This window comes from Lampris incognitus, chromosome 1 (genome assembly GCF_029633865.1).
Source record: "Lampris incognitus isolate fLamInc1 chromosome 1, fLamInc1.hap2, whole genome shotgun sequence".
Classification (NCBI taxonomy): domain Eukaryota; kingdom Metazoa; phylum Chordata; class Actinopteri; order Lampriformes; family Lampridae; genus Lampris; species Lampris incognitus.
In genome coordinates this window covers 97,611,758-97,636,251 of record NC_079211.1, presented here as the reverse complement: position 1 = coordinate 97,636,251, position 24,494 = coordinate 97,611,758, and the positions used below count along the sequence as shown (strand labels likewise).

General features: G+C 44.5%; 1 protein-coding gene across 1 annotated transcript; it reads right to left on the bottom strand.

Annotated features, from left to right (window-relative positions):
• Positions 1–2,956: 2,956 nt before the first annotated feature.
• nim1ka (NIM1 serine/threonine protein kinase a) lies at positions 2,957–11,826 on the bottom strand. The gene is made up of 5 exons (XM_056293208.1): positions 11,540–11,826; positions 11,217–11,329; positions 9,534–9,655; positions 8,679–8,825; positions 2,957–3,715 (listed from the first exon to the last, which is right to left on the bottom strand). The coding sequence occupies exons 1-5, from the start codon at positions 11,824–11,826 to the stop codon at positions 2,957–2,959; spliced, it is 1,428 nt and encodes a 475-aa protein (XP_056149183.1).
• Between the last annotated feature and the right edge of the window lie 12,668 nt (positions 11,827–24,494).

Genomic DNA, 24,494 nt, shown 5'->3' with positions numbered 1-24,494 from the left:
AATATGGGAAATGTAGTTTTTTTAAGGGGGAAATGTAGTCGTAATACAAGACGCCCCCCCCTTCTCCGTCGTAAGAACGGCAGAATCAGTTAACAGTTAGCACTTTCCCCCAATGACACAACTGTTGAGAAAGCATGCTTTTCATGGAACACCAAGAACAAAAACAAGATTATTCGCCAACTGTTTCAACAAGATATTGTAGCGAATTCGGGGGAACAACGCAACCGCAGGAGCTGCCGCGGCCGGGACGCGAACCCGTATCGCCCGCACCGCAGGAGGCATCGGTTAGCGACTAGTCTAGCGGTTTGTGATGCCTCCTGCGGTGCGGGCGATACGGGTTCGCGTCCCGGCCGCGGCAGCTTCTGTGGTTGCGTTGTCCCCCGAATTCGCTACATTGGTGTCAGAAGTTGGACAGTGCGACCGTAAGGCCATCGGAAGCGCATGCGCCCTGAGGCGTGAAGGAGCTGATGTGCTTCCCGAAGGAGGGGGAGGGGGGGGTAATGTAACGTGCACGGATAAGAAGACACGCTGGCCGCTGGCTCGCGAGTTTGACCCTTTAGTCGAGCGGTTAGCGATGTCTCCCGCGGTGCGGGCGATACGGGTTTGCTCCCGGCCGCGGCAGTTTCTGTGGTTGCGTTGTCCCCCGAATTCGCTATAATGTTATGAGCTCACCCTCTGCCTTATGTTATTGGTCTGCCTTTGTTGGTGAAAAAATTGTTTGGGAAAAAAATTTGGCTTTTACCTCATAAGTCCCTAATAAAGTAAAAGAAATATCTTTCAAAATTATTCATGGATTCTATCCAACTAATCAATATTTGCAGAGACTTAAGAAGGACATCGATGTGAGTTGCTCTCTCTGTGGTTTGTTTAATGAAACATGGGTTCATTTATTTTGGTCTTGCCCACACACTAAACAACCGTGGAGGAGGTTGTCTCGTTTGATTATTGGTCATATTTACCCTCATTTCACCCCGAGTTTGAAAATGTGTTGTTTGGATATACTGAATTTGATTGGAACCTCGATTCTCAGTATTATTTAATCAATTTGCTAATTATCTTAACACACTTTTATATTCACAGATCTAAATTCTCCAGCAAGAAACCTAATTTTCCTGAGCTGTCTGCGTATATCAAACAATATATTTCATCAATATCTGATAGTGAAAATAAAAAAGCTGTAAAACATATAAGCACTTTATGATTTACAAAATATTTAGTTAAGTATGTAATTTATTTGTTTTACTTTATACAATCCCCCTGGTGTATTTATGTTAATGTTTATGATAATATATATGTGTTAATGTATACATTTAATAATGTGACTATTGTTGATTGACATTGTTGTATACTATTTTTGTTCACTTTTGTTAATAAAGTTCTTTAAAAAAAAGTTAGCTCTTTTCCCACTGAATTAGAAGACTGATATCCTTATTAATTCCCCCTTGTATGATGGACTATGTTTTGTTATTTTCAATTAGTGTATGTCATGTGTATTTAATTTATTATTGTTTGTACCCTTATTTTCATAATACATTACTGTAAACTACTAATAAGACCCGTTAGCCCCTAGCTAACAAGTCTGACCCTTTAGCCGAGCGGTTAGTGATGCCGCCTTGTGGTGCAGTATATCTCGTATCGAATCCCGCACCGGGCAAGAAAATAACCGGTTACATTACCGTATATTTGTCGTGTGACATTCAATCTCTATGTACTTCCTGATATACTGTACAGAAATGTGTACATACTGTTCCCTTTGGCACTTTGGATATATCTATGTATTTTTGGATGGAATGTATATTTGCCATGTTTGTTTTATAATTAACTTTCTTCAAGAATCTGTACATGAATATGAACAATGTTCAATAAAAATATATTAAAAAAAGTTAACAGTTAGCTCATGTATTCTTCCTTACGAAAAGGGAGAGAAAGAAAAAAAATGCTGTTTTTTTTTTTTTTTTGAACAGGCCTTACTCTCACAGAACACACACTCACAAGGGCGTTATAACCAACTTTTTATATTAGTTAATAAAACCGACTCAGATGTTTCAAGTTAATTGACACTATTGTACAATTGTATGCTAATATTTACATTAGGACACAAGCATGACTGTGGCATCATATAATAACACAAGCCCAATTACAGAGCCTTTTGAGACAGCGACTCGTAACAAAATTGCTCAAGTTGTTTGAAAACGTGTTTCCAATATCAAAACATGTATTTTTTGTGTGTGGCTGGAATTGATTGTTTTATGTCATTCATTGGCTTCTTCAGACCAGGAGAGACAGAAAATGATCATTGGAACATCTCATAGAGATACAGCCAACGAGATGATAAGATATAAGATCTGCGTTGTATATATCTATTGATATAACATGCATTAAGAATGAGATTATACCAACCTGTGTGACATCGTAACGACATAGAAAAAAACAAGAACTAAGGCATCCGAGAAAAGTGCAGTTTGGGCAGGTGCTGTTATACCCCATGTATGCAAGTGGGAATGTCACTACACTGGTACTTCATAGGCTCTCTTGGTGTTACAGCACAACTGATCATTAAGTCTTCAGCCTGATCCATCGTATGTATCGTCTTATCCTTAAAACAGGTCATGTGTTGACATAAATAACTTTTTTTTCCCACGACATTAGTGAAATGTATAAAGAAATGTTCTCACAAGAGAATCATCAGCCGAGACTACGTCAGAGGCAGAGTTAGTAGCAAACCTGGCAACATTCTCAGAATTTAATTTCATTCAACTGATGAAAACTGCTGATCAGGGCAACCAGGCTTCAAGGGGTGGTGGTTGCTCATGTCATACAGTGCACACTACATTCGGCATACTCCTGGATTACAGAGCACTTTTTTTATATCCCTTGTTGAAACCTGGCTCTACCCATGCAACATCCAGTTGAAGTATAATGTCTTTTCCTGTCCTTAGTAAGGCAGTACTATTAGTCACAGAATTACACAGAGTTTGGAAGTGTGCCGTAAACTATGGTACATCTTTAGCCGGTCCTTTTTACTTGTTACATTTGTCCCAACCACATGTGTGACCACAGGCATGCTCTCAACGGCACGTCGCTTATGAGATCGGTGCAGCAGGATCCTGTAGACCCCTGTGATGGAGCTCCTGCAGTCTTTACCCTGGTTGTTGAGGATGTGTTCAGAAGTGATTCCTAGCATCTCCAGTGCTCCTTTCACCTCCAACTCATCCTCCTCCAGCTCTGACGGAGGGGTCTCAGCTAGGTAGGAGGGGTCCAATTTGAAGGGCTCCATGGCATGGGGGAAGTCCACAGACAGCAGCCACTCACAGCCCATCATCTGCTCCACACTGCAGCGATCCGAGGGTTGGGGCTGGAGAATCCCCCTGATCAGCCTTTGGCATGGTTCAGGCACCCAAGAGGGCAGAATATAGGCCCCCTCTAGGATGCAGCGCTTCAGCTTGGCCACGGTGTCTGCCCTGAAGGGCATTGTGCCAGTCACCATGAAGAACAGCATCACGCCCAGAGCCCAGATGTCCACAAAAACACCCAGGTAATGCTCATCTCGGAAGAGCTCGGGCGCAGCGTAAGGCGGGGAGCCACAAAACGTGTTGAGAGTCTCATCACGCCGGCTGATAGTGCTAAAGCCAAAATCTCCCACCTTGACACAGGTGCTGCAGGTGTAGAAGACATTCTCCGCCTTCAGGTCACGGTGTATGATGTTGTTGTCATGCTGTGGAAGAGCAGAGTCAGTTAATTGCGTACAGAGATTGCCCTATACCATATTATATACGTATATTGGGAACCAGAAATATCATTCTGGAACGTCCCCATTGGAACATCAGGTTTTTAAAATGAAAGATTTTGTGCAAATGTAAGATTTTTTTTTCATGACTATTTGGGTGTGAGATCCGTTATGATTATCATAAATGTGAGCCTTTATTTATCCCGACAAGGCATCCTCCCCCCTCCAAAAGGAAGTCAGAGCACTGGGTCAACTACAGAACAATTACCTTAGTTGAGTCTGTCTCCTAGTTTTATGGATGTCTCCCTGCTTTGTTATGTCACCCTGCTGCCCCCCAAAACAGTAATGAGGAGACGCTCTAGCCCGCGAGAACAACATGGACCATTGTTTTCACAAGTAGTATCCCCAGCAATCTGGCTAATTTCATTTAGTCAAATGTTGGCAACACACTGGTAAATTGGCAGCAGTGAAATGTAAACTTGCTGGACAGAAGCCCCACAGCAGATGGGAAAATCTAGACGAATAAGCCATATTTCCCTTTCTTTCATTTATTTATTTATTTATCCCCCCGCCCACCCCCATCTGGGGAGGGCTGCAGACTACCACATGCCTCCTCCGATACGTGTGGAGTCACCAGCCGCTTCTTTTCACCTGACAGTGAGGAGTTTCACCAGGGGGACATGGCACATGGGAGGATCACGCTATTCCCCCCAGTTCCCCCTCCCCCTGAACAGGTGCCCCAACCGACCAGAGGAGGCGCTAGTGCAGCGACCAGGACACATACATCCGGCTTCCCACCCGCAGACACGGCCAATTGTGTCTGCAGAGATGTCTGACCAAGCCGAAGGTAACACAGGGATTCAAACCAGTGAAACCCTGTATTGGTAGGTAACGGACTAGACCGCTATGCTACCCGGACGCCCCTCATATTTCCCTTTCCTAACATGTGCAGCATAGGTGTCCTTGACATATGGCTGACCACAACTACTCCAGAAGAGTGGCTAAGTGGAGAACAGTGTTGTGTATAACTTCTTTTTAGATAATTACAACTTCTTCCTGTTATCTCTCCTTGGCTCTTACTTACATTCCTAACACACCAGTATCATGCATTATCATTTTTAAGGTGAAAAATATGTTGTTTTATCTACTGTACAGGCACTGTGGTCCTGACTCTTACATCCTATACTACTGTTTACTTCTAACACTGGTGGGATGGTGAGTTCACATGTAGTAAGGAATTTAAGTTGTACTCATTTTATGTTTTTCTAGATTGAGTGACAAACAAAAGTCTGCACACTGAATATAATGTGAAAGTAATCTCACAATGTGAGTGCATTAGTGCATGTAATCCCACCTCATTACTGCCTGTTTGTTACTGTCAGAGGCATCTGCCAAGAAGGAGCATACAGCTTGAGCTGCAGAAAGTAGTCCTCCTGGTCATGGTTAATTCAAAAGGTTACGCTAAGAGAAGACTATGACGGCGCTCTAATTTAACTTTTCAAAATTGCCACGGAATTTTCCGGCAAGACGACTTTCTTCATGTATTCTGGCAATGTTCAATCAATAGACCCAAGTGGGCTTAATTATAGGGGATCCCAACCGGCACAACATGCACCTCCCAGCAGGGGGGGCTACCAATATACCAGGAACAGAATCTGATGATGTAAGCTACTGAAACATTGAAAAAAAGAAGAAGCAGAACACAATATATTCACTTCATAAAAAAAACACAAGCAAACGACATCTCTTCCTTCATCCCATTGGAAATGAGGGTACCAAGGAAGTGTATCCAACACGCCTCCCTTTGGAGAAGGATTTTGTCTCTACTACCACCTCTCCGTGCGTCTGCACTGACTCAATGCCCATGCAATGTATAGTTCCCTCCCACTGTGGTCATGACTGCTGAAGCGCCTATCCACCGATGATTTATCATCATGGTTATGAATAGAGCACTTAGTATGTTCACACATCCTAGTTTTTAACTCTCATTTTGTTTTCCCAACATAATGTAAATTACATGGGCATTTCAACAGGTAAACTAATAGTATCACATGGGATTCTGCCCCTACCCCTGATGTGAAGACCGGACTTAAGATGGGTGGATTGATTACCCTTAATCATAGAATGACAGTGTGTACAGTTGTGACAAGATCTGAGACAAAAAGTGAGTGGGGCCTCCAAGGTAAATCTGACTTCGCCAGGTTGTCGCTTCAATTAAGAAGACCTCTTATAAAAATATGTAGGTGGAGTTTGAAACGCGCTCACCATTTGAGGGTCACTTTCCAATATGTGCCACTACTTGTTTGACTGGCTTAGATATAGATATGCAACTACTGGGGATTCGACGTATTTTGTAATTCTGATGAATCGTCCGAGTCGCAAGCTAAAGATCTTTGTCACAGTTTTAAAGTGAGGTGATATGGGGATGCATTATTGGACAACCATCTTGATAAGGTACGCCAAGTTTAGCAGTCTGATTTTCTAAAACCGAGCTTATGCTCTCATTTAGTCAAATGTTGGCAGCACACTGGCAAATTGGCAGCAGTGAAATGCAAACTTGCTGGACGGAAGCCCCGCACCGGATGGGAAAATCTAGATAAATAAGACATGTTTCCCTCCCCTAACATGTGCAGCATAGGTGTCCTTGACATATGGCTGACTGCGACTACTCCAGAAGAGCAGCTAAGTGGAGAAAAGTGTTTTTAGATCATTACAAATTCTCCCTGTTATCTCTCCTTGGCTCTTATTTACATTCCTAACACATCAATATCATGCATTATCATTTTTAAGGTGAATAATGTGTCGTTTTATCGACTATACAAGCACCGTGGTGCTGACTCTTACGTCCTACACTACTGTTTACTTCTATCACTGGTGGGATGGTGAGTTTACGCGGAGTAAGGAATTTAAGTTCATTCCACTGTTGCACTCATTTTATGTCTTCCCAGATTGAGTGTCAAACAAATGTATACACACTAAATGTGCTGTGAAAGTATTGGAAAGTGACCCTCAAATGGCAAGCGCATTTCAAAAACCCTGCCTATATATTTTCATAAGAGGTCTTCTAATTTAAGTGATTACCCGGTGAAGTCAGATTTACCTTGGGGGCCCACTTTTTGTCTCCTATCCTTAGTGGGAATGTTCCTCGCCACAACTGTGCACACTGTTTTCCTATGATTAAGGGTAATCAATTCACTCATCTCACGTCTGGTCTTCACGTCAGGGTTAGGGGCAGAATCCCATGCAATACTGAGTATGTGGTTTACCTGTTAAAATGCCCATGTTATTGGGAAAACAAAATGAGAGTTAAAAACTGGAAGCTGAGCATCCGGGCAGCGTAGCGGTCTATTCCGTTGCCTACCAACACGGGGATCGCTGGTTCAAATCCCCATGTTGCTTCCGGCATGGTCGGGCCTCCCAGACTCAGTTGGCTACAGACACAATTGGCTGTGTCTACGGGTGGGAAGCCGGATGTGGGTGTGTGTCCTGGTCGCTGCACTAGCGCCTCCTCTGGTCAGTCGGGGTGCCTGTTCGGGGGGGAGGGGGAACAGGGGGGAATAGCGTGATCCTCCCATGTGCTACATCCCCCTGGTGAAACTTCTCACTGTCAGGTGAAAAGGAAGTGGCTGGCGACTCCATGCAGTAGTCTGCAACCCTCCCCGGATCGGCAGAGGGGGCGGAGCAGCGACCGGGATGGCTCGGAAGAGTGGGATAATTGGCCGGGGTACAATTGGAGAGGAAAAGGGGGAAAAAATCCCCCCCCCAAAAAAAAAACTAGGAGCTGTGAACATACTAAGTGCTCTATTCATAATCATGATGATAAATCATCGGTGGCCAGGCACTTCAGTCATGACCACAGTGGGAGTGAACTACTTTACATGGGCATCGAGTCAGTGGAGACGCCACAGAGAGGCGGTAGTAGAGACAAAATCCTTCTCCAAAGGGAAGTATATTGGATACACTTCCTCGGTACCCTCATTCCCAATGGGATGAAGGAAGAGACTGCTTTGCTTTTTTTTTATGAAGCAAATATATTCTGTTATTGTGAGAGCAATTCATATATGTTTGCTTGCTTTTAATTTTTAACCATGTAGGACCTATGCCATGTTTAACTTTATTTCACATTGCTTAGATAGATGCTTAAAGTTCATGTGTAACAGAGCAAAGGTAGTTTTATAAAGTGTCTTCTCCATGTGAGCGAATACAGGCCTATTGTTAACTGTTGGGTGACAGCAGAGGAATGTAATGGGAAACTCACTGAGGGGAGCAAGTCTGTACACACTACCTGGAGAAATGGGATGTGAGCTGGAAGACATGAGATAAGGAGGGGAAGAACAGACAACCGCCCTATAAGAGAGACTGTACTGTACTGATCGGTACGCACTCAAGCATCCAGGCTTGTGCGTCAATGTTCATGAACATATTAAAGTGTGGCAATATTGTAACAGATTTTTGTCTCGCTCCTTATTTAATGTCAGAGTAAAATTAAATAACTGCCATGACAATTATGCTTTTTATGTTTTAGTAGTTTACAGTCAGACTATGCCCCTGGTATATTGGTGGCTCCCCCTGCTGGGATGTCCACATTGTGCGGGTTGAGCTCACTAACTAACCCCACCTTGGTCTACTGATGGAACATTGCCAGAGTACATGACGAAGAAGGGCGTCTTGCCCGAAAAGTCTGTATGGTAATATTAAAAAGCTCAAATTGGAGGGCTGTCCTAGTCTTTTCTTCGTATGATTTACTAGATTCAGGACCCAGCCGTCTTTATCGTGAGTTGAGCGCGCTGTTTCTCATTTTCTATGACAAGGTTGCGCTAAACAGAAATTTATGAGCCAAATACAGATACGTTTAGATGTGTTCCTCAACCAGTTTGAGACATACAATGAAACATATTCACAGAGGTTTTAAGAGCTTGAACATGGCGTCACATGTGGCATTGCAGCTAACCATGTGCTTAACCGCTGAGAGGATCTGAGAAAAGACAATCCTGCTGTCAATGTCTGAGAGTTTTCCTTCTGCCGTTATCTTGGTGTAAAGCTCCCCTCCGCCTGCGTATTCCATCACCAGGTGAAGCCGTGAAAGTGTCTCCACCACCTGCAGAGCAGGGAGGAAGACAGCACTGATGAACACAACAGTCGAATGCACTATGAAGAAAGCCCGGCAGGATGTGGTGCTCATTAAGAGAGCCCTTTGAGATCGGATAAAGGTCACACGTTATTAGCACGAATGTCGGCGTGTGAGTGTACGCGTGTGCATATGTGACTGATGGCATATGTACAAAATCAGACTTGTTTCAAAATAATTAGATGTAGAGGAATAGTAAATGAATGCAATAAACTATGGCAGAAAATATGTCCCTGTCTCACAAACATGTTTAAAAAAAGAAATCCTTTGAAGCAAAGAAATGTCAATCAATTGGCATCTAAAGAAAATGTTTCCACAAATAAATTCCTAAATCTCACAACTATATAAATGATATTGTTGCATTGTATCCCAAGTTTTTGGATCTGCATTGGAGAACAACAAATCACATGTGGATCGGCTCACGTTTGTTAATGGGTTTTTGAGACAGATGTAGCGGTGAGCTTGAATCCTCTGATCTACAAATACATTTTCTCAAAGGATGTTCACTTCAGCCAGTCACATCACAATTTGTTCTGCATCATCAACCGCCTCCCTGCCCACCCGAAGAGAGGAAGGACAGAACACCAACAAGGCTCACATAGTGAGTAAGGAGGCATCACACAAGTACCCAGCTAACATTTATAAAGAAAGAAATAAGCATGCGTGCATGACTCTAACCTCATAGAGGCGTATGACGTTGGGATGATGCAGTTTCTCCATGCTGGAGATTTCTCTAGACAGCAGTCTCTGGGTCTTCTGATCCAGCTTGGTCTTGTCCAGGATCTTTATTGCCACTTTGTCTGGTTATAGTGAGAACCGTTAACAATCAGGACACACAAACCCTTGCTTCATGGACACATTTCTGAAGACCAATCATTTTGATGGTGGACTAAAAGTTCAACACTGCAAAGAAATACTTTACTTTCATTATGAATACAAAAACAAATCTCATTATTTTGAGAAAGACAAAAACACAAAACAAGAAATCAGTTAACGCTTCAGGCCTTTTTATTCATCGCTAGCTCGAAATGATTGCAGTGTGTTTTGTGCCATTAAATGACACCAAATTTGAAATGAGGCGTTAGACGTTCAGATCGGCTTAATGTAGTTTAAGATTGCTTGGTGTTTTGAATTTCAGTTAATTTGCTATTTCAGGATCATTATTTCTGTCTGGTTCTATCTAGCAAACGGAGCTCCGGCCCTGAAGCAAGCGAGGTGGACACTCCAGCCTGGATAATTTGATTGAGGATTAGCTGTCCTCAGAAACCAATTTTCTTGATTACGTTATCCCAGAGGGTCAATTCTCCGTGTTATTCCTATTTAAACACGGACATACCTCTCTGAAAGACACATGGTAGAGGGTGAGGAAATAGAAGATTGATCATTGACGTTACATCATGTTCTTTGTTTGCTACATTTCCTGTCATCAAGGTAAACTCACTGCCCCTAAAAATTGCCACGGCAACAAAATGCATAACTGTTAAAAGGGCAGGGAACACCGTATCAATAAATTACAGCTAGTATGTATCAAAATACTTTACAAACACCAAAGTCAACTCATTTCAAGACTGTACTCCTCTAAATGATTGATACAGAGAAATAAAATAGACCTTCGGTAACTGAATACAGAAAAGTGTGTTGCGATATCTAATTGTGCTTCAGCATCCATTATTCAGACTGGTATAAAGCTCCTTTTTAGCCGAGCCACAGCTTTCAGTAGGTGCATTCAAAATGCATCGGGGCCCATATTGTTTTTGGAGGACCGAGCGATACCGCCCACACGCTCCAGTGCACAAACGTAGATGCACGTGCACACACACACACACACACACACACACACACACACACACACACACACTGACATGCACACACATGCACACAAGGGCAAACACAAAACACACACACACACGCTTCTCGCCTTTGATAAAGCATGCAGCAATTTTACGTGTCTCTAGGGAAACTAGAGATCTCCAATCAATCCATCTGCTCAAGGGCAGCAGACAGCCCGTCTCTGTGGCAGCTCTCTGCCTTGTTAGTGACCTGCTATGCCAGGGGACACACTTGTACACACTGTACTCCATGGGTGAAAACAGCTCGTCAGGCAAGCACTCACTTAAATTTAAGAATCAGCAGCCAAAGAGCAGGAGCCCTTCTGGGATTTTCACATTTCGAAAGGGACGATCGAACACATATTTAGCCAAGAATGGTATTGACGCTAAACAAGAGTCTCTTTAGACTGACTTGTGACTGCACAGCCACACACACAGGAGTGGCATTAGTCAATAATATGACCACTTCATTTGCTCCGGTGCAGGGGTTTCAGCTGGATTGGCATTTCATTGACATCATGTAGTTGCTTACCTTTGGTGAGGGCGTGGATTCCGAGTTTGACATGGGAGAAATTGCCAGAGCCAATCTCCCCTCTCACTTTGTAAAAGCCTATTCGTCTTCCCACTGTTAGCTCACGGACCACCCTATCAAAGAATTATACATATGAATATAGATTTGTGGAAAAATGAATAATACTTGTAGGGTTGTAGGCTAGTCACAATTTTAAAATAACAAAAAAAGTGCATGCTAATGCACAGTGGTTTTATGGTCGCCATACCAGTCAACTAATTAACAGGCCGTTGTTTGATTTTTTTTTTTTCTCAGTGAATGACGGGCCGGCTGTCACCGCCTACCTGTCATCCTGGCACATGTCCAAGTTCAACCGCTCCAGAGGTGTGAGACGGCGAGTCAAGGCTCCCTCATCATCTGTAGTGATGTCTGAGCTGTCCTGGTGGCTCAAGCGGTTATACCTCTGACCGCCACATCCCACGGCCGTGCCTGCAACAGAACCGCTGGCAGACCCCTCGGTCCCGGCACCGGAAACCGACCTGGACCCGGCTGTGCCCGCTGCCCTCGACCCCCCAGAGCCTGCCGTCCCAGCCCCATCAGGTCTGCTGTCAGAGGGGCAAACAGCGGTCATCCTGTGCAGGATGCCCAGGGTGAAGCACGCTTAGCTCATGGCTGGGACTCGTTCGGGACCTGGTAGTGGGCAATATAAAAAAAATCCTTCTTTTTTTTTTGAGTGCACAGACAATTGAGAAATTGTGTTGTAAATTACACTGAAAATTGCACCAGTCATGGCCTTTTTAAGACTTTACATTTCTTGAGAGCATTTTGTACAGTGTGCACATTTTTTGATTTACAATTATCAGAATTTGCCCATATAGTTTAGGGATTGCACTCTCAAGTCTGCTTCACCTGGCAGAAAACAGAAGCAATAACAAGCAATTTAACCTGCTTTACTTACATATCTGATAAACTAAGGCATCATGAGTGCAAATAACAACTGCAATACATGCATAGATGTTCTTATTTTCCTCTGTGACTTTCATTATTGCACATGATGAGTCTGTTGTTATTGCATTGACAGATTGTTACTTAGCCGCCTCAGAAAGTAATCAACCCCTTAAGTTTTCACCATAATGTCTGAATCATACCATGTCTTGTGATTATAATAGTGATAATACACGGACATTGTGTTCATTATAAGCAAACCAGAGGCACCTGGATCACAGATGCTGCACACTGCAACACATTTTAAGAGTTATTCATTTACAAAAATGGCCCACTAATACATGCACAGTTCTTTTCACACATAACGCAGTCCAAAAATCCAAGCTGATAGAAAAGCAAATATAATGAAGAAGCGAATAACCAGACTTACCTTCAGATGCAACAGCCATTTACAGTTTGAATATTTTCACATTTCTCCTCCGAATCTCCAGAATGTGTTTAGAGTCACTCTTGTCAGACAATCAGTAAAATGGACGAATGAGCAGTTTGCTGTGTTAATGTATTTCCACCAAGGCGGTCCCAAGCACAGAGGGACTGGACAGGACAGACGGCAACCTCTAGCCTATCCACCCCGACACATGGTGAATCCCAGTCATCCAGAGACTGCTGCAGTTTCGGACCGTCCTTCTCACCAGAAATTGAAAGCGAGGGCAGTTTGTCATCTGAAATTCGAAGAGGTTGTAGCCTTGATGCTTTGCTAGCACTGCTACAAGCTGCGCCATAAGTCTCCCCAGATTGTAGTTGCTGGAGACGAGGGGAAGAGGCTGGAGAGTCTGGCCGAAGCGTCTCACTGTCTACTCTGGGCTCTCACATCAGAGCTTTGCAGGGCTTTAATGGGCTGTTTAAGTCTCCGGAGTATAAATAGTCCACACGCTGAGGAGGAGGGAGAGAGGACAGCAGGAGGGAAGCTGGGAGTGTGTGTGTGTGTGTGTGGGGGGGGTGTAGATGATGGGCTGCAATGTGGTTAGGACGCAGCCATGGGGAATTCAACAAGATACCCTGAAACAAAGCACAAGAGAGACACAAAAAGGAATGTGTCATTGCTTAGTATGAGATTGAGATGTTCTGTGGTTCAGCCTCATGGGGCAACCCTCCCCCCCTCTCTCCAATGCTTATATTTTCAAACTTCCCGCTCAGATGTCTCCATCTGATCTTGAATTTATCTTTACTCTTTCGGAGTAAATCCGAGTATCTGTGGCCCGGTGGTTAGCACTGTTGCCTCACAGCAAGGAGGTCCTAAATTCAAACCCCAGGCCGTCCCAGGTCCTTTCTGTGTGGAGTTTGCATGTTCTCCCCGTGTCTGCGTGGGTTTCCTCCAAGTGCTCTGGTTTCCTCCCACCATCAAAAAGACATGCATGTTAGGGTTAATACTCCTGTCTGTGCCCCTGAGCAAGGCAATGGAGAGAAGAACTGGAGTTGGTCCGCGGGTGCTGCAGCTGCCCACTGCTCCTATACAATAGGGTGGGTTACATGCAAAGAGCACATCCATTGCAAGGATACAATTCGTTCTAAGAATACAATGACAAAATCAAGTGGCTTTCATTAATTTCATTTGTGTTTGATTGTTTCCCTGTGTAATTTTATCAAGCAATCAGGTTATCCAGCACCTAAGCGAAAGCATTTTGGGTTTGTCCATCAAGCCCTTCTGTCAGCACATATGTGTGTGCGTGTCCACACAAGTGCTTCTGCCCGTGGGCTGTTGTAATCCTCACTTTATTTAGCGCATCTTGACTCCTGCTCAGCAGGACGCTGCCCATTGAGGCTGCCTGTGTTGAGGACACTTAAGATGCAAGGCAGTGATCCCCATCACACCATCCTGTCTTGCAGTTGTTAACATCAATAAATATCAACATGGGCCAGATCGTTATCTCGCTCAATACATACTCAAAGGAGCATTCTGGATGGTAGTGTGTGTGTGTGTGTGTGTGTGTGTGTGTGTGTGTGTGTGTTTGCACGTAGGTACAAGTGGGCTTGGCCACACATGGGTGTGCAGATCTGCAATTAGGTGACAATTACATGCTGCTGATTAACAAAGCTCTAACAATGTCCCCGGAGGGGGCAGAGAAGGTGAATTTAATCTAATCAAAATATATTTTACATAACAAGGTCAACCCTGTTTCCACAGAAATACTATGTGACGGCTCTGGTTTGGCCCTTTAGTTCCGCCAACTGAAGAAAAGGGAACTTTGAAACTGAATTAGTTCTTCCGTCACAGTCATTTGCCCTCAGTGACTAAGTAATTGGGCTGGGAAACATTTCATGTTGGGTTCGAGGTGCTGAAAAGCCGTATCCCGAGCTGACCAAAATGAGTAAGAAGGAGGAAGTTCTTCCGCATATCAAGAGATTTACAGTGCATGTCTGTTTTCATGCTCATAATATTCTGAATAATAGCCCATAACCATGTCATTGTTTAGTAGGGGGAGTTATTCTTACATGCATATTTATGCACTACATACACTTGTGAACTTCACACCTGTGCATGTGTGTGTGTGTGTCATCCAAAATGCTAATTAATAAAGTGCTGCTCATAATGCATTAAGAATCATCGTAAGTGGGTCTTTTATCATCATAATGTCACCAGAATATGTTTTAAGATGATCAATATGCAAAGCTATGGGGATTTCATACGTTTCAGGGAATTGTAAAATGCATGTCGGAGTAGCAGACATTTTTTTTGAGATGATTAAAAAGCACCTACAGTGAACATACACTTGTGAGGAGGTCCTCCTGGTATATGAACACACACAGCAAGTTAGACGTTGCAAAATATTCTCTCGAGAACTGAGGTGAACAACTCTTACAACTCCGCCATAACCGCCTGATTGACAGAAATGCAGTAGTGCCGTGTACATGTAATGTCTATTGTCAACAATTTGCTTGGCACCCAGGCAGACCTCTGTGGACACAGACAGCGACGAATGTGCTGATTACAAACGTGACCTGTACAACACAGACATGCAAATACATGCACAGCCATTAAATGCATGTTTCTGAATCCCTATTCTGGCGAGCCCCAGCCAACATGCTCTATTAGAAGGATCTCAGGTCCGTGTAAGATTGACAGTCATTTTGATTTCACAGTCACAGTCGTGCTCTTTAAAAAAACATTACAAGTGGTGCAAAGGCTCAGTATACCCTCCCCTTGTAGCCACCGAGTTTGCCCTTTAGAGTTTGCTCAAGTTCAGAGGTCGTGTCAAACGGAAGGCCACGCACAACTTCCCACCCGTCAATAAGGGCGATTAAGTGGCTCTCTGCAGCCATTTTGGAGTTTTACTATAATGCATGTAGTTTTGATTGATGGGTTCGAGCCCCCTCCACTTCAGACCCAACCGATCTTCAAAACAACGCATTTTCTATGAATTCATTAGATAGGATTACGTCTTTCAAATCGATGATTTTTAATATTTTAATTGTTAAACAATTCAATAGAATATTTTGATAGGTGACTTTTGATAGAATTACATCTTTGAATTAGATGATTTTATTTACGATTTATTTGTTCGATTATTTAATTAATTAATTATTTTACTGAAGTAAATGAAAAACTCATTTCTGGTGACCTTGATCGTGGCCTTGTGTCCGACCTTTTGCACAAAGCTTTCTGGGACTCATGTTCTCATGTGCAACGCGTCTCATGTTCAGACGCGTTGCATGTGAACAATACGTGCAGCAGCAATGGTCAGCTCACGTTTTGCTGCCTGATCCACCCCTTCGCCGAGCAGTGTCCGAGCCCTGCCGGGAAATCAAAGTGACTCTCTTTTGTGAGCTCTCCAGTCTCCCGACAGCCTTCAAACACCTTCCTGCCTTCCTGTCTCTGTCTGCCATGAATATCGTAGCATTGATCTCCGGGGGGGGGGGGGGGACTAAAAGGACATGCAATGAGAGACTGGCCAACACACTCCAGCACAAAGCGACACAGCTCTGCCTCGCAGCCTTTTATGTGCGTGCATGAAAAGACTAAATGACAACTAAGGATGAGCTAAATGCATTGGTTATGAGATAAGGGCGGGGAGCGCTCTGAGACAGCGTCACCCACTTCAAATTGTAAAGCTGACAAAAGATTCATTAAACATCTCTGGGATGCAACCTTTAGTAGGCCAGGTTATGACAGACCTGTGTGTCCTAGTTGTCTCGCATTACATGTTCCCCGATCAGGAACCATGACCAAAATGTCAACGGTTCAAAACTTTTCAAATGCATGAACTCTTTATGGTGGCTTGGTTAGAGCCGAACAGAGTATCTTGCAGTAGGGCCTACGGTGACGCAAATGTATAGCTGTGGGTTTTAGCTCCCACTGGCTAATGGCTCCACTTGGTTGCTTGGCGACGGATACTGACCAAGCGTGTTTGCCTACCTTTTGTCAAGATGAGGATTAGGCATTTACCGGTGCTGAGTATAGACCGAGCACACAGCTTTACGTGCACGGTTATACAGCGCTTCACTGAACTCAAACATACACAGGTGGAGGACAAATAGAAGCACACTGCCGTGCATATGAGCATGCACATACACACACATGTGCACATGCACACACGCACACATGTGCACATGTGCAAACACCAAATACAAACTAGGCGACGCCATTTCACGTTGACAGCTTAACTTGACAGCGAATAACCAATCACCATCTCAGTGTGGACAGCAGGATGAGACTCATTCTGAATGTCCGTCCATCCATCCGTCCGTCCATCCATCCGTCCATCCATCCATCCATCCATCCATCTATCCATCCACCCATTATCTGGGCCTCTTATCCTGCTCTCAGGGTCGCGGGGATGCTGGAGCCTATCCCAGCAGTCATTGGGCAGTAGGAGGGGAGACACCCTGGACAGGCCGCCAGGCCATCATACAGGGCCCACACACATACACACACACACACAAACACACACACACACACACACAAACACACACACACACACACACACACACACACACACACACACACACACACACACACACACACACACACACACACACACACACACACACACACACACACACACACACACACACACACCATTCTGAACGTTTACGTCTCGTTCTATGATTTTGACTCATGGGCTCAATCACTCCAGTGTTACCGATTATTCTAAGAGTGGCCACACATGTTTACTGCCCCAGTAAACTGAGCATTGGTTTACTTCAAAATACACTATTCAGACAACCTCAAATGTCATTAATATTATCGATCTGCCCATGTCTTACACGCCAAACTGTCAAGAACCACCTGAAACAAATGTGTCCTACATGGAGCCTTTCACAGCAGCTCCGTTCTCTTGTAAGAGTCGTGCAGACGAGCGGACAGTCACGTGGTTGGGGATCCTGTAAGGGGAGGCGGAGGAGGGTCGTCCTGGTACAGTCTGTGCTGCAGATAGCACCGCTAGCATCAGCTACATCTTCACACTCAACAAGAGTAAATACATGAGGGACCATTCACAGCAGGTGTGGACTACACCTTGCACCGGTTCCTGGCTTTCCCCTTGCACCATCGATGTGCTCAGAGAAAGCCTGCCTGTGCATCGGGGGTTAGACAGGGTGAGCTGCAAAGGAGCTGGTCGTGTCTGTTTGATTGTCTTGGAAATAACTCAAGTAACACTCTCTATGAAGTCCGTCTCTGTGAATGCATTACAATCACACTTATAGTACTGTACGATGCAATCATAGCACGGTATAGTTACAATTGTGTGTTGGTGGGTATAATGTTTCATGACAAAATTTATAATACGCTATAACATTCAAGAGGAACATTGAGAAGGTATGCACTTGCCAAAAAAAGTTATGACTGTTGAAAGATGCTTCTTTTATTATGCTGTATATATATATTTAATTGTTATTTCAAAGATACCATTTGAGAGGAATAGTGAAAGGAAGGCTTTTTTTGGGGGGGGGGGTGCAGTACTGATTTCTCATGGATGTTTCCGTGCCTCTTGGTTGAGTGTGTTTGACATGGTGCTGTTATAAATGAAGCATTAAGACATGTTTACAGGGTGCTTTAAGTCGTTCTTGTCCTTGATGACACGAGAAAAAGGTTTTCGCTTTACTTGCAGCAGGTAATGACTACTCGTAATGATTTATAAACGGCTCATTGGGCCGCTTTTCACGGACACGGATGAAGTCTAGTCCTTGTTTGGAGACTCTCCCAATTCAAAATTCGGTTTAATCCAGGAGAAGGTTTAATCTATGTCCGGGCATCTGGCCCATAATGTTTTGTAAATGCCTACGTCCTGCATTTCATGACCTTACTTAGGGATAGTCAAATATGTACCCATAGTTGCTTAGCTGAACATTATAATGCATCATAAATGCAATTGTGATGCATTATGACAACCGTGCCATGGTTAGTAACCCCACATATGATACATCAAATTTACGATTACAATGCAGTATGAGTGGCTTGTAATCATTCTGTAAAGCATCATTTCAGTGATTAAATGTGTTACGACAGTAGTGCAGCTCATTATCCACAGAGCTTATAATACATTCCCCCCATGAGCATCATGTTACACCATGATTCTAGCCTCTAATTATAAATTATTATGATACATGATGTCATAAGTCATTCTAAAAATTAGTTATAACATATGGTTATGGTTATGAAGCATGATACATGCCTATACACAATAGTAACTATAGTCGTTTTCTATTATGATTGCACTATACAGTAATACGGTATAACTATGATTATAATGCATTATAGAGATGGGCTTCATAGAAAGTGTTACCATAACACCTCCTCTTTTATTTATCCTTTTTTTCTCCCATTAACTCCTTCACTTATATGTTCTCTTTCAGCTTCTGCTGTATCTTTTCTTATTTTCTCATTCAGGCCTGTGCTAGTCTTACATTCTCTCACTGTCCTACGCATTCAAACACACATACACAACACACATGCTCACTCTTTCTCAGACAAAAATGCACACACACACACACACACACACACACACACACACACACACACACACACACACACACACACACACACAGTGTGCACTGTCCTCCCAACGCTCCCCGGTGTGTTAATTGAGATGCATGGTTGAGAGGAATAAAGAGCTAAACAGTGAAAAAGGTCGAGACAATGGAAACTATGGGCCTTAGGAACAGAGAGACAGACCTCTCTGGAATCTGTGAATTAAAAAGAAGAAGAAGAAGAAGAAGAAGAAAAAAAGGACGGTGCACAGGCACATATTCACTTTCTCTCTCACTTTCTCAGGCACATGCAGCTCTCATGCAAAGCTGTGTGGTATTCTACAGAGCAGGCCGAATACACTAATCCCAAAGTAACTCGTAATTACCCATATAAACTGCCCGGCTTTGCAAAGGCTTTAATTGGCGACGCAATCCATTGATTACAGTCGTGTTCAACGAAAAACCCCGTTTGTAAAAGAGAACGATCCTTCGCTGTACCTCATTGTGTCAGGAGTTTTTGTTTTCAAGCAAAAAAAGCGAGAAGCTAGGTTGCAGCTATTGATTTATAGAACAATAACGCCTTATCTCTGAGAAGATATTGCCTGTTACCTGGTCCTGTTCGTGAACTCGTTGACGCTCATAAGTGATGAAACGCATAACGTTGTGGACCCTGGTGTATGCATTCTTGACATTACAGAACTAGTCAGTACATCCTGAAATAAGGGCCAGAAACACGTCTGATCCTAAGGATCAAAACACACAGTTCCTGCAAACTGCAAACAGAGAGAGAGAGAGAGAGAGAGAGAGAGAGAGAGAGAGAGAGAGAGAGAGAGAGAGAGATGTCTCTGAGGCCTTACAGTAACCATGACACTGCTCACAGGAAGCACAACATAACAACACACTATGTATGGATTCTGCATCTGCGAGGGCCTGCTGAAGAGATATATGTGGTCATTTACCTCTTGCGAGTTTAAAGAGCTGCCTCGACATGAATGCTAATCAACTTCAGCACTTCAAAGTGGTCGTCATCAAAGAAACAAAATACGACGCACCACGTTTCATGCGCTCCCATCGTGCTGACTGGCCGTCAAAGGGAAAGAAAACAAAAACAAAGTTAATTCAGGTAGAAGCACAAAGGCTACTTACTGAACAGCGTTACATTCACAAATATGGAAACATGTTCAGTTGCTACAAACAGGTGAATGATGGTGGTAAAAGAAAGATAATAGAGAAAAATAAACCTCAATCGACCATCACATCAACGCCTAGAAGGGTAAAAATGGTCAGAGGCCATCATCTACCAGTCTACGAGACATCATTATTCCCCCCCCCCCAATAATCCGACAAAGAGTACCCCTTATTCTACTATTCAACTCGGAGGTGGAGTTTTATCCATTTATATACTTGGTTATCCCTCTGAACCCACTTTATAATTCACTCCGGTCGAAGCAAAGTGTCCCCTGTGACCGTTATGAGGGGGGCAGATGGCCTGCACAGCCCTCTTGACAGGTTTGTTCTCGAGCTGGGGCAGACAGCACATGAGTGAAACCGGATCTGATACTGAGGGCACATTTGCATGACAGCTAAATAGCTTAATCAGCCTATACATCCTCCCTGTATAGTCTCGTCTTCCTACCAACAGCAAAAAGAAAAAAGAAAAAAAAGAAAGGTGCAACAAGTGCTGTAGCAAAACTGTTTCCATCCATAACGTCATTTTGTCTGGTTATGCAGGGAGGTTTTTTTCTGTGATATATATATACACTGCTCAAAAAAATAAAGGGAACACATAAGCAATGCAATGTAGCTCCAAGTCAATCCCACTCTTGAGATATCAACCTGTCCAGTTAGGAAGCAACACTGATTTGTGAATCAATTTCACCTGTTGGTAAATCGTCTAATTTCCACCAGGTGGAAATTAGACAATTTGCAAGACAACCCCTATAAAAGGAATGGATTTGCAGGTGGTGGCCACAGACCATTTGCCTGTCCTCATCTTTTCTGGCCGATCTTTGGTTAGTTTTTCATTTTGCTAGTGCCCTCACCACTAGAGGTGGCATGAGGCGGTATCTGCAACCTACAGAAGTTGCTCAGGTAGTGCAGCTCATCCAGGATGGCACATCAATGCGTGCTGTGGCAAGAAGATTTGATGTGTCTCCCAGCACAGTGTCCAGAGCATGGAGGAGGTACCAGGAGACAGGCCAGTACACCAGGAGACGTGGAGGGGGCCGCAGGAGGACAACAACCCCGCAGCAGGACCGCTATCTGGTCCTTTGTGCAAGGAGGAACAGGAGGAGCACTGCCGGAGCCCTACAAAACGACCTTCAACAGGCCACTAATGTGCAGGTTTCTGCTCAAACAGTGAGAAACAGAATGCATGAGGATGGTATGAGGGCCCGACGTCCACAATTGGGGCCTGTGCTCACAGCCCAACACCGTGCAGCCCAATTGACCTTTGCCAGAGAACATCTTGGTTGGCAGATTCGCCATTGGCGCCCTGTGCTCTTCACAGATGAGAGCAGGTTCACACTGAACACATGTGACAGACGTGAGAGAGTCTGGAGACGCTGTGGAGAATGTTCTGCTGCCTGCAACATCCTCCAGCATGACCGGTTTGGCGGTGGGTCAGTGATGGTCTGGGGAGGCATATCCTTGGAGGGCCGCACAGACCTCTACGTGCTAGCCAGAGGTACCATGACTGCCATTAGGTACCGGGATGAGATCCTCAGACCCATTGTCAGACCATATGCTGGTGCAGTGGGCCCTGGGTTCCTGCTCATGCATGACAATGCTCGTCCTCATGTGGCCAGAGTGTGTCAGCAGTTCCTGTATGTCGAGGGCATTGATGCTATGGACTGGCCTGCACGTTCCCCAGACCTGAATCCAATCGAGCACCTCTGGGACATCATGTCTCGTACCATCCGCCAACGCGATGTCGCACCACAGACTGTCCAGGAGTTGACCGATGCCCTGATCCAGGTCTGGGAGGAGATCCCTCAGGAGACCACCCGTCGTCTCATCAGGAGCATGCCCAGACGTTGTAGGGAGTGCATACAGGCACGTGGAGTCCACACACACTACTGAGCCTCATTTTGAATCGTCTTGAAGAATTTCCACAGAAGTTGGATCAGCCTATGTTCTCATTTTCCACTTTGATTTTGAGTATGATTCTGAATCCAGACCTTAATGGGCTAATGATTTTGATTTCCATTGATCATTCTTAGGTTATTTTGCTCTAAACACATTCCTCTGTCTAATAAATAAAGATTTTCAGCTGAAATATTTCATTCATCGAAGTCTATATTGTGTTTTTAGGTGTTCCCTTTATTTTTTTGAGCAGTGTATATACACTCACCGGCCACTTTATTAGGCACACCTGTCCAACTGCTCGTTAACACAAATTTCTAATCAGCCAATCACATGGCAGCAACTCAATGCATTTAGGCATGTAGACATGGTCAAGATGATCTGCTGCAGTTCAAACCGAGCATCAGAATGGGGAAGAAAGGTGATTTAAATGACTTTGAACGTGGCATGGTTGTTGGTGCCAGACGGGCTGGTCTGAGTATTTCAGAAACTGCTGATCTACTGGGATTTTCACGCACAACCATCTCTAGGGTTTACAGAGAATGGTCCGAAAAAGAGAAAATATCCAGTGAGCGGCAGTTCTGTGGGCGAAAATGCCTTGTTGATGCCAGAGGTCAGAGGAGAATGGCCAGACTGGTTCGAGCTGATAGAAAGGCAACAGTAACTCAAATAACCACTCATTACAACCGAGGTATGCAGAAGAGCATCTCTGAACGCACAACACGTCGAACCTTGAGGCAGATGGGCTACAGCAGCAGAAGACCACACCGGGTGCCACTCCTGTCAGCTAAGAACAGGAAACTGAGGCTACAATTCGCACAGGCTCACCAAAATTGGACAATAGAAGATTGGAAAAACGTTGCCTGGTCTGATGAGTCTCGATTTCTGCTGCGACATTCGGATGGTAGGGTCAGAATTTGGCGTCAACAACATGAAAGCATGGATCCATCCTGCCATGTATCAACGGTTCAGGCTGGTGGTGGTGGTGTAATGGTGTGGGGGATATTTTCTTGGCACACTTTGGGCCCCTTAGTACCAATTGAGCATCGTGTCAACACCACAGCCTACCTGAGTATTGTTGCTGACCATGTCCATCCCTTTATGACCACAGTGTTCCCATCTTCTGATGGCTACTTCCAGCAGGATAACGCGCCATGTCATAAAGCTCGAATCATCTCAGACTGGTTTCTTGAACATGACAATGAGTTCACTGTACTCAAATGGCCTCCACAGTCACCAGATCTCAATCCAATAGAGCCCCTTTGGGATGTGGTGGACCGGGAGATTCGCATCATGGATGTGCAGCCGACAAATCTGCAGCAACTGCGTGATGCTATCATGTCAATATGGACCAAACTCTCTGAGGAATGTTTCCAGTACCTTGTTGAATCTATGCCATGAAGGATTAAGGCAGTTCTGAAGGCAAAAGGGGTCCAACCCGGTACTAGCAAGGTGTACCTAATAAAGTGGCCAGTGAGTGTATATATATTGGGCATTTTCCACTATTGTAAACTACTAAAAAGACACGTTAACCCCTAACTAACGAGTCTGACCCATTAGCCGAGCGGTTAGTGACGTCGCCTTGTGGTGCAGTACAGACCGTATCGAATCCCGCACCGGGCAAGAAAATAACCGGTTACACTATTAACGAAAATGACGTTCTTCATTAGTCTCTCTTAACAGAAGTGTCCTCTAATCTGGTCAACCTGTAAATATCTCTTTCTCTCTCTGCGATACTGTCTGCGTGCATCTTAAGTTCAACAACTCGGAACACCGTCGACTACCGATTGCACACTGCCATCGTCTCATTGGGCCTTAAGCTTTCACCCGGGCTATTCTAGCGTCGCCAGTTCAAACGCCGTGCGTCGCTGAACGCGAGCAAACAAAAGTCGACGGTTAACTGCCGAGCTGGAAACAGCGCCTCGGTGCCGCCCAAGGGCGCACAGCGAGCGCTTCTTCGAGATCTAAATCTGGCTGAGTTACTCTCGCCACCGAGCAGCCGTTACTTTACTCGGGCGACACCGGATAACGTCTCCTCAACAGCAGGCCCCGACAGACCGCGGCTTCCGACCCTACTCCCATCTCACCGGGAAAACGGGACAGAATTGCCGGGAGAGCTTGAATAAAAACGTACCTCGTTAGACGCCTCCGTCGGCCGGCGCCTACGCGGAGAAGCTGCGTGAACGTGGTCACCGGTAACCGCCCGACACTGGCCAGAGCTGCGCTCTTCGAGCAAGCCCCCCGGTGGAAACGGGAAATCCCCTGATTGACAGGCGCCGCGACAAATGAGCAGCGGTCGGAGGC

Excerpts from the sequence above, each read along its gene's own strand:
- nim1ka (XM_056293208.1), bottom strand. The coding sequence starts at position 11,826 with ATGACCGCTGTTTGCCCCTCTGACAGCAGACCTGATGGGGCTGGGACG. Across the intron at positions 11,330-11,539 it reads GACATGTGCCAGGATGACAG|GGTGGTCCGTGAGCTAACAG; the intron begins GTAGGCGGTGAC and ends ATTCTTTGATAG. Across the intron at positions 3,716-8,678 it reads TCTCAGCGGTTAAGCACATG|CATGACAACAACATCATACA; the intron begins GTTAGCTGCAAT and ends GCTCTTCCACAG.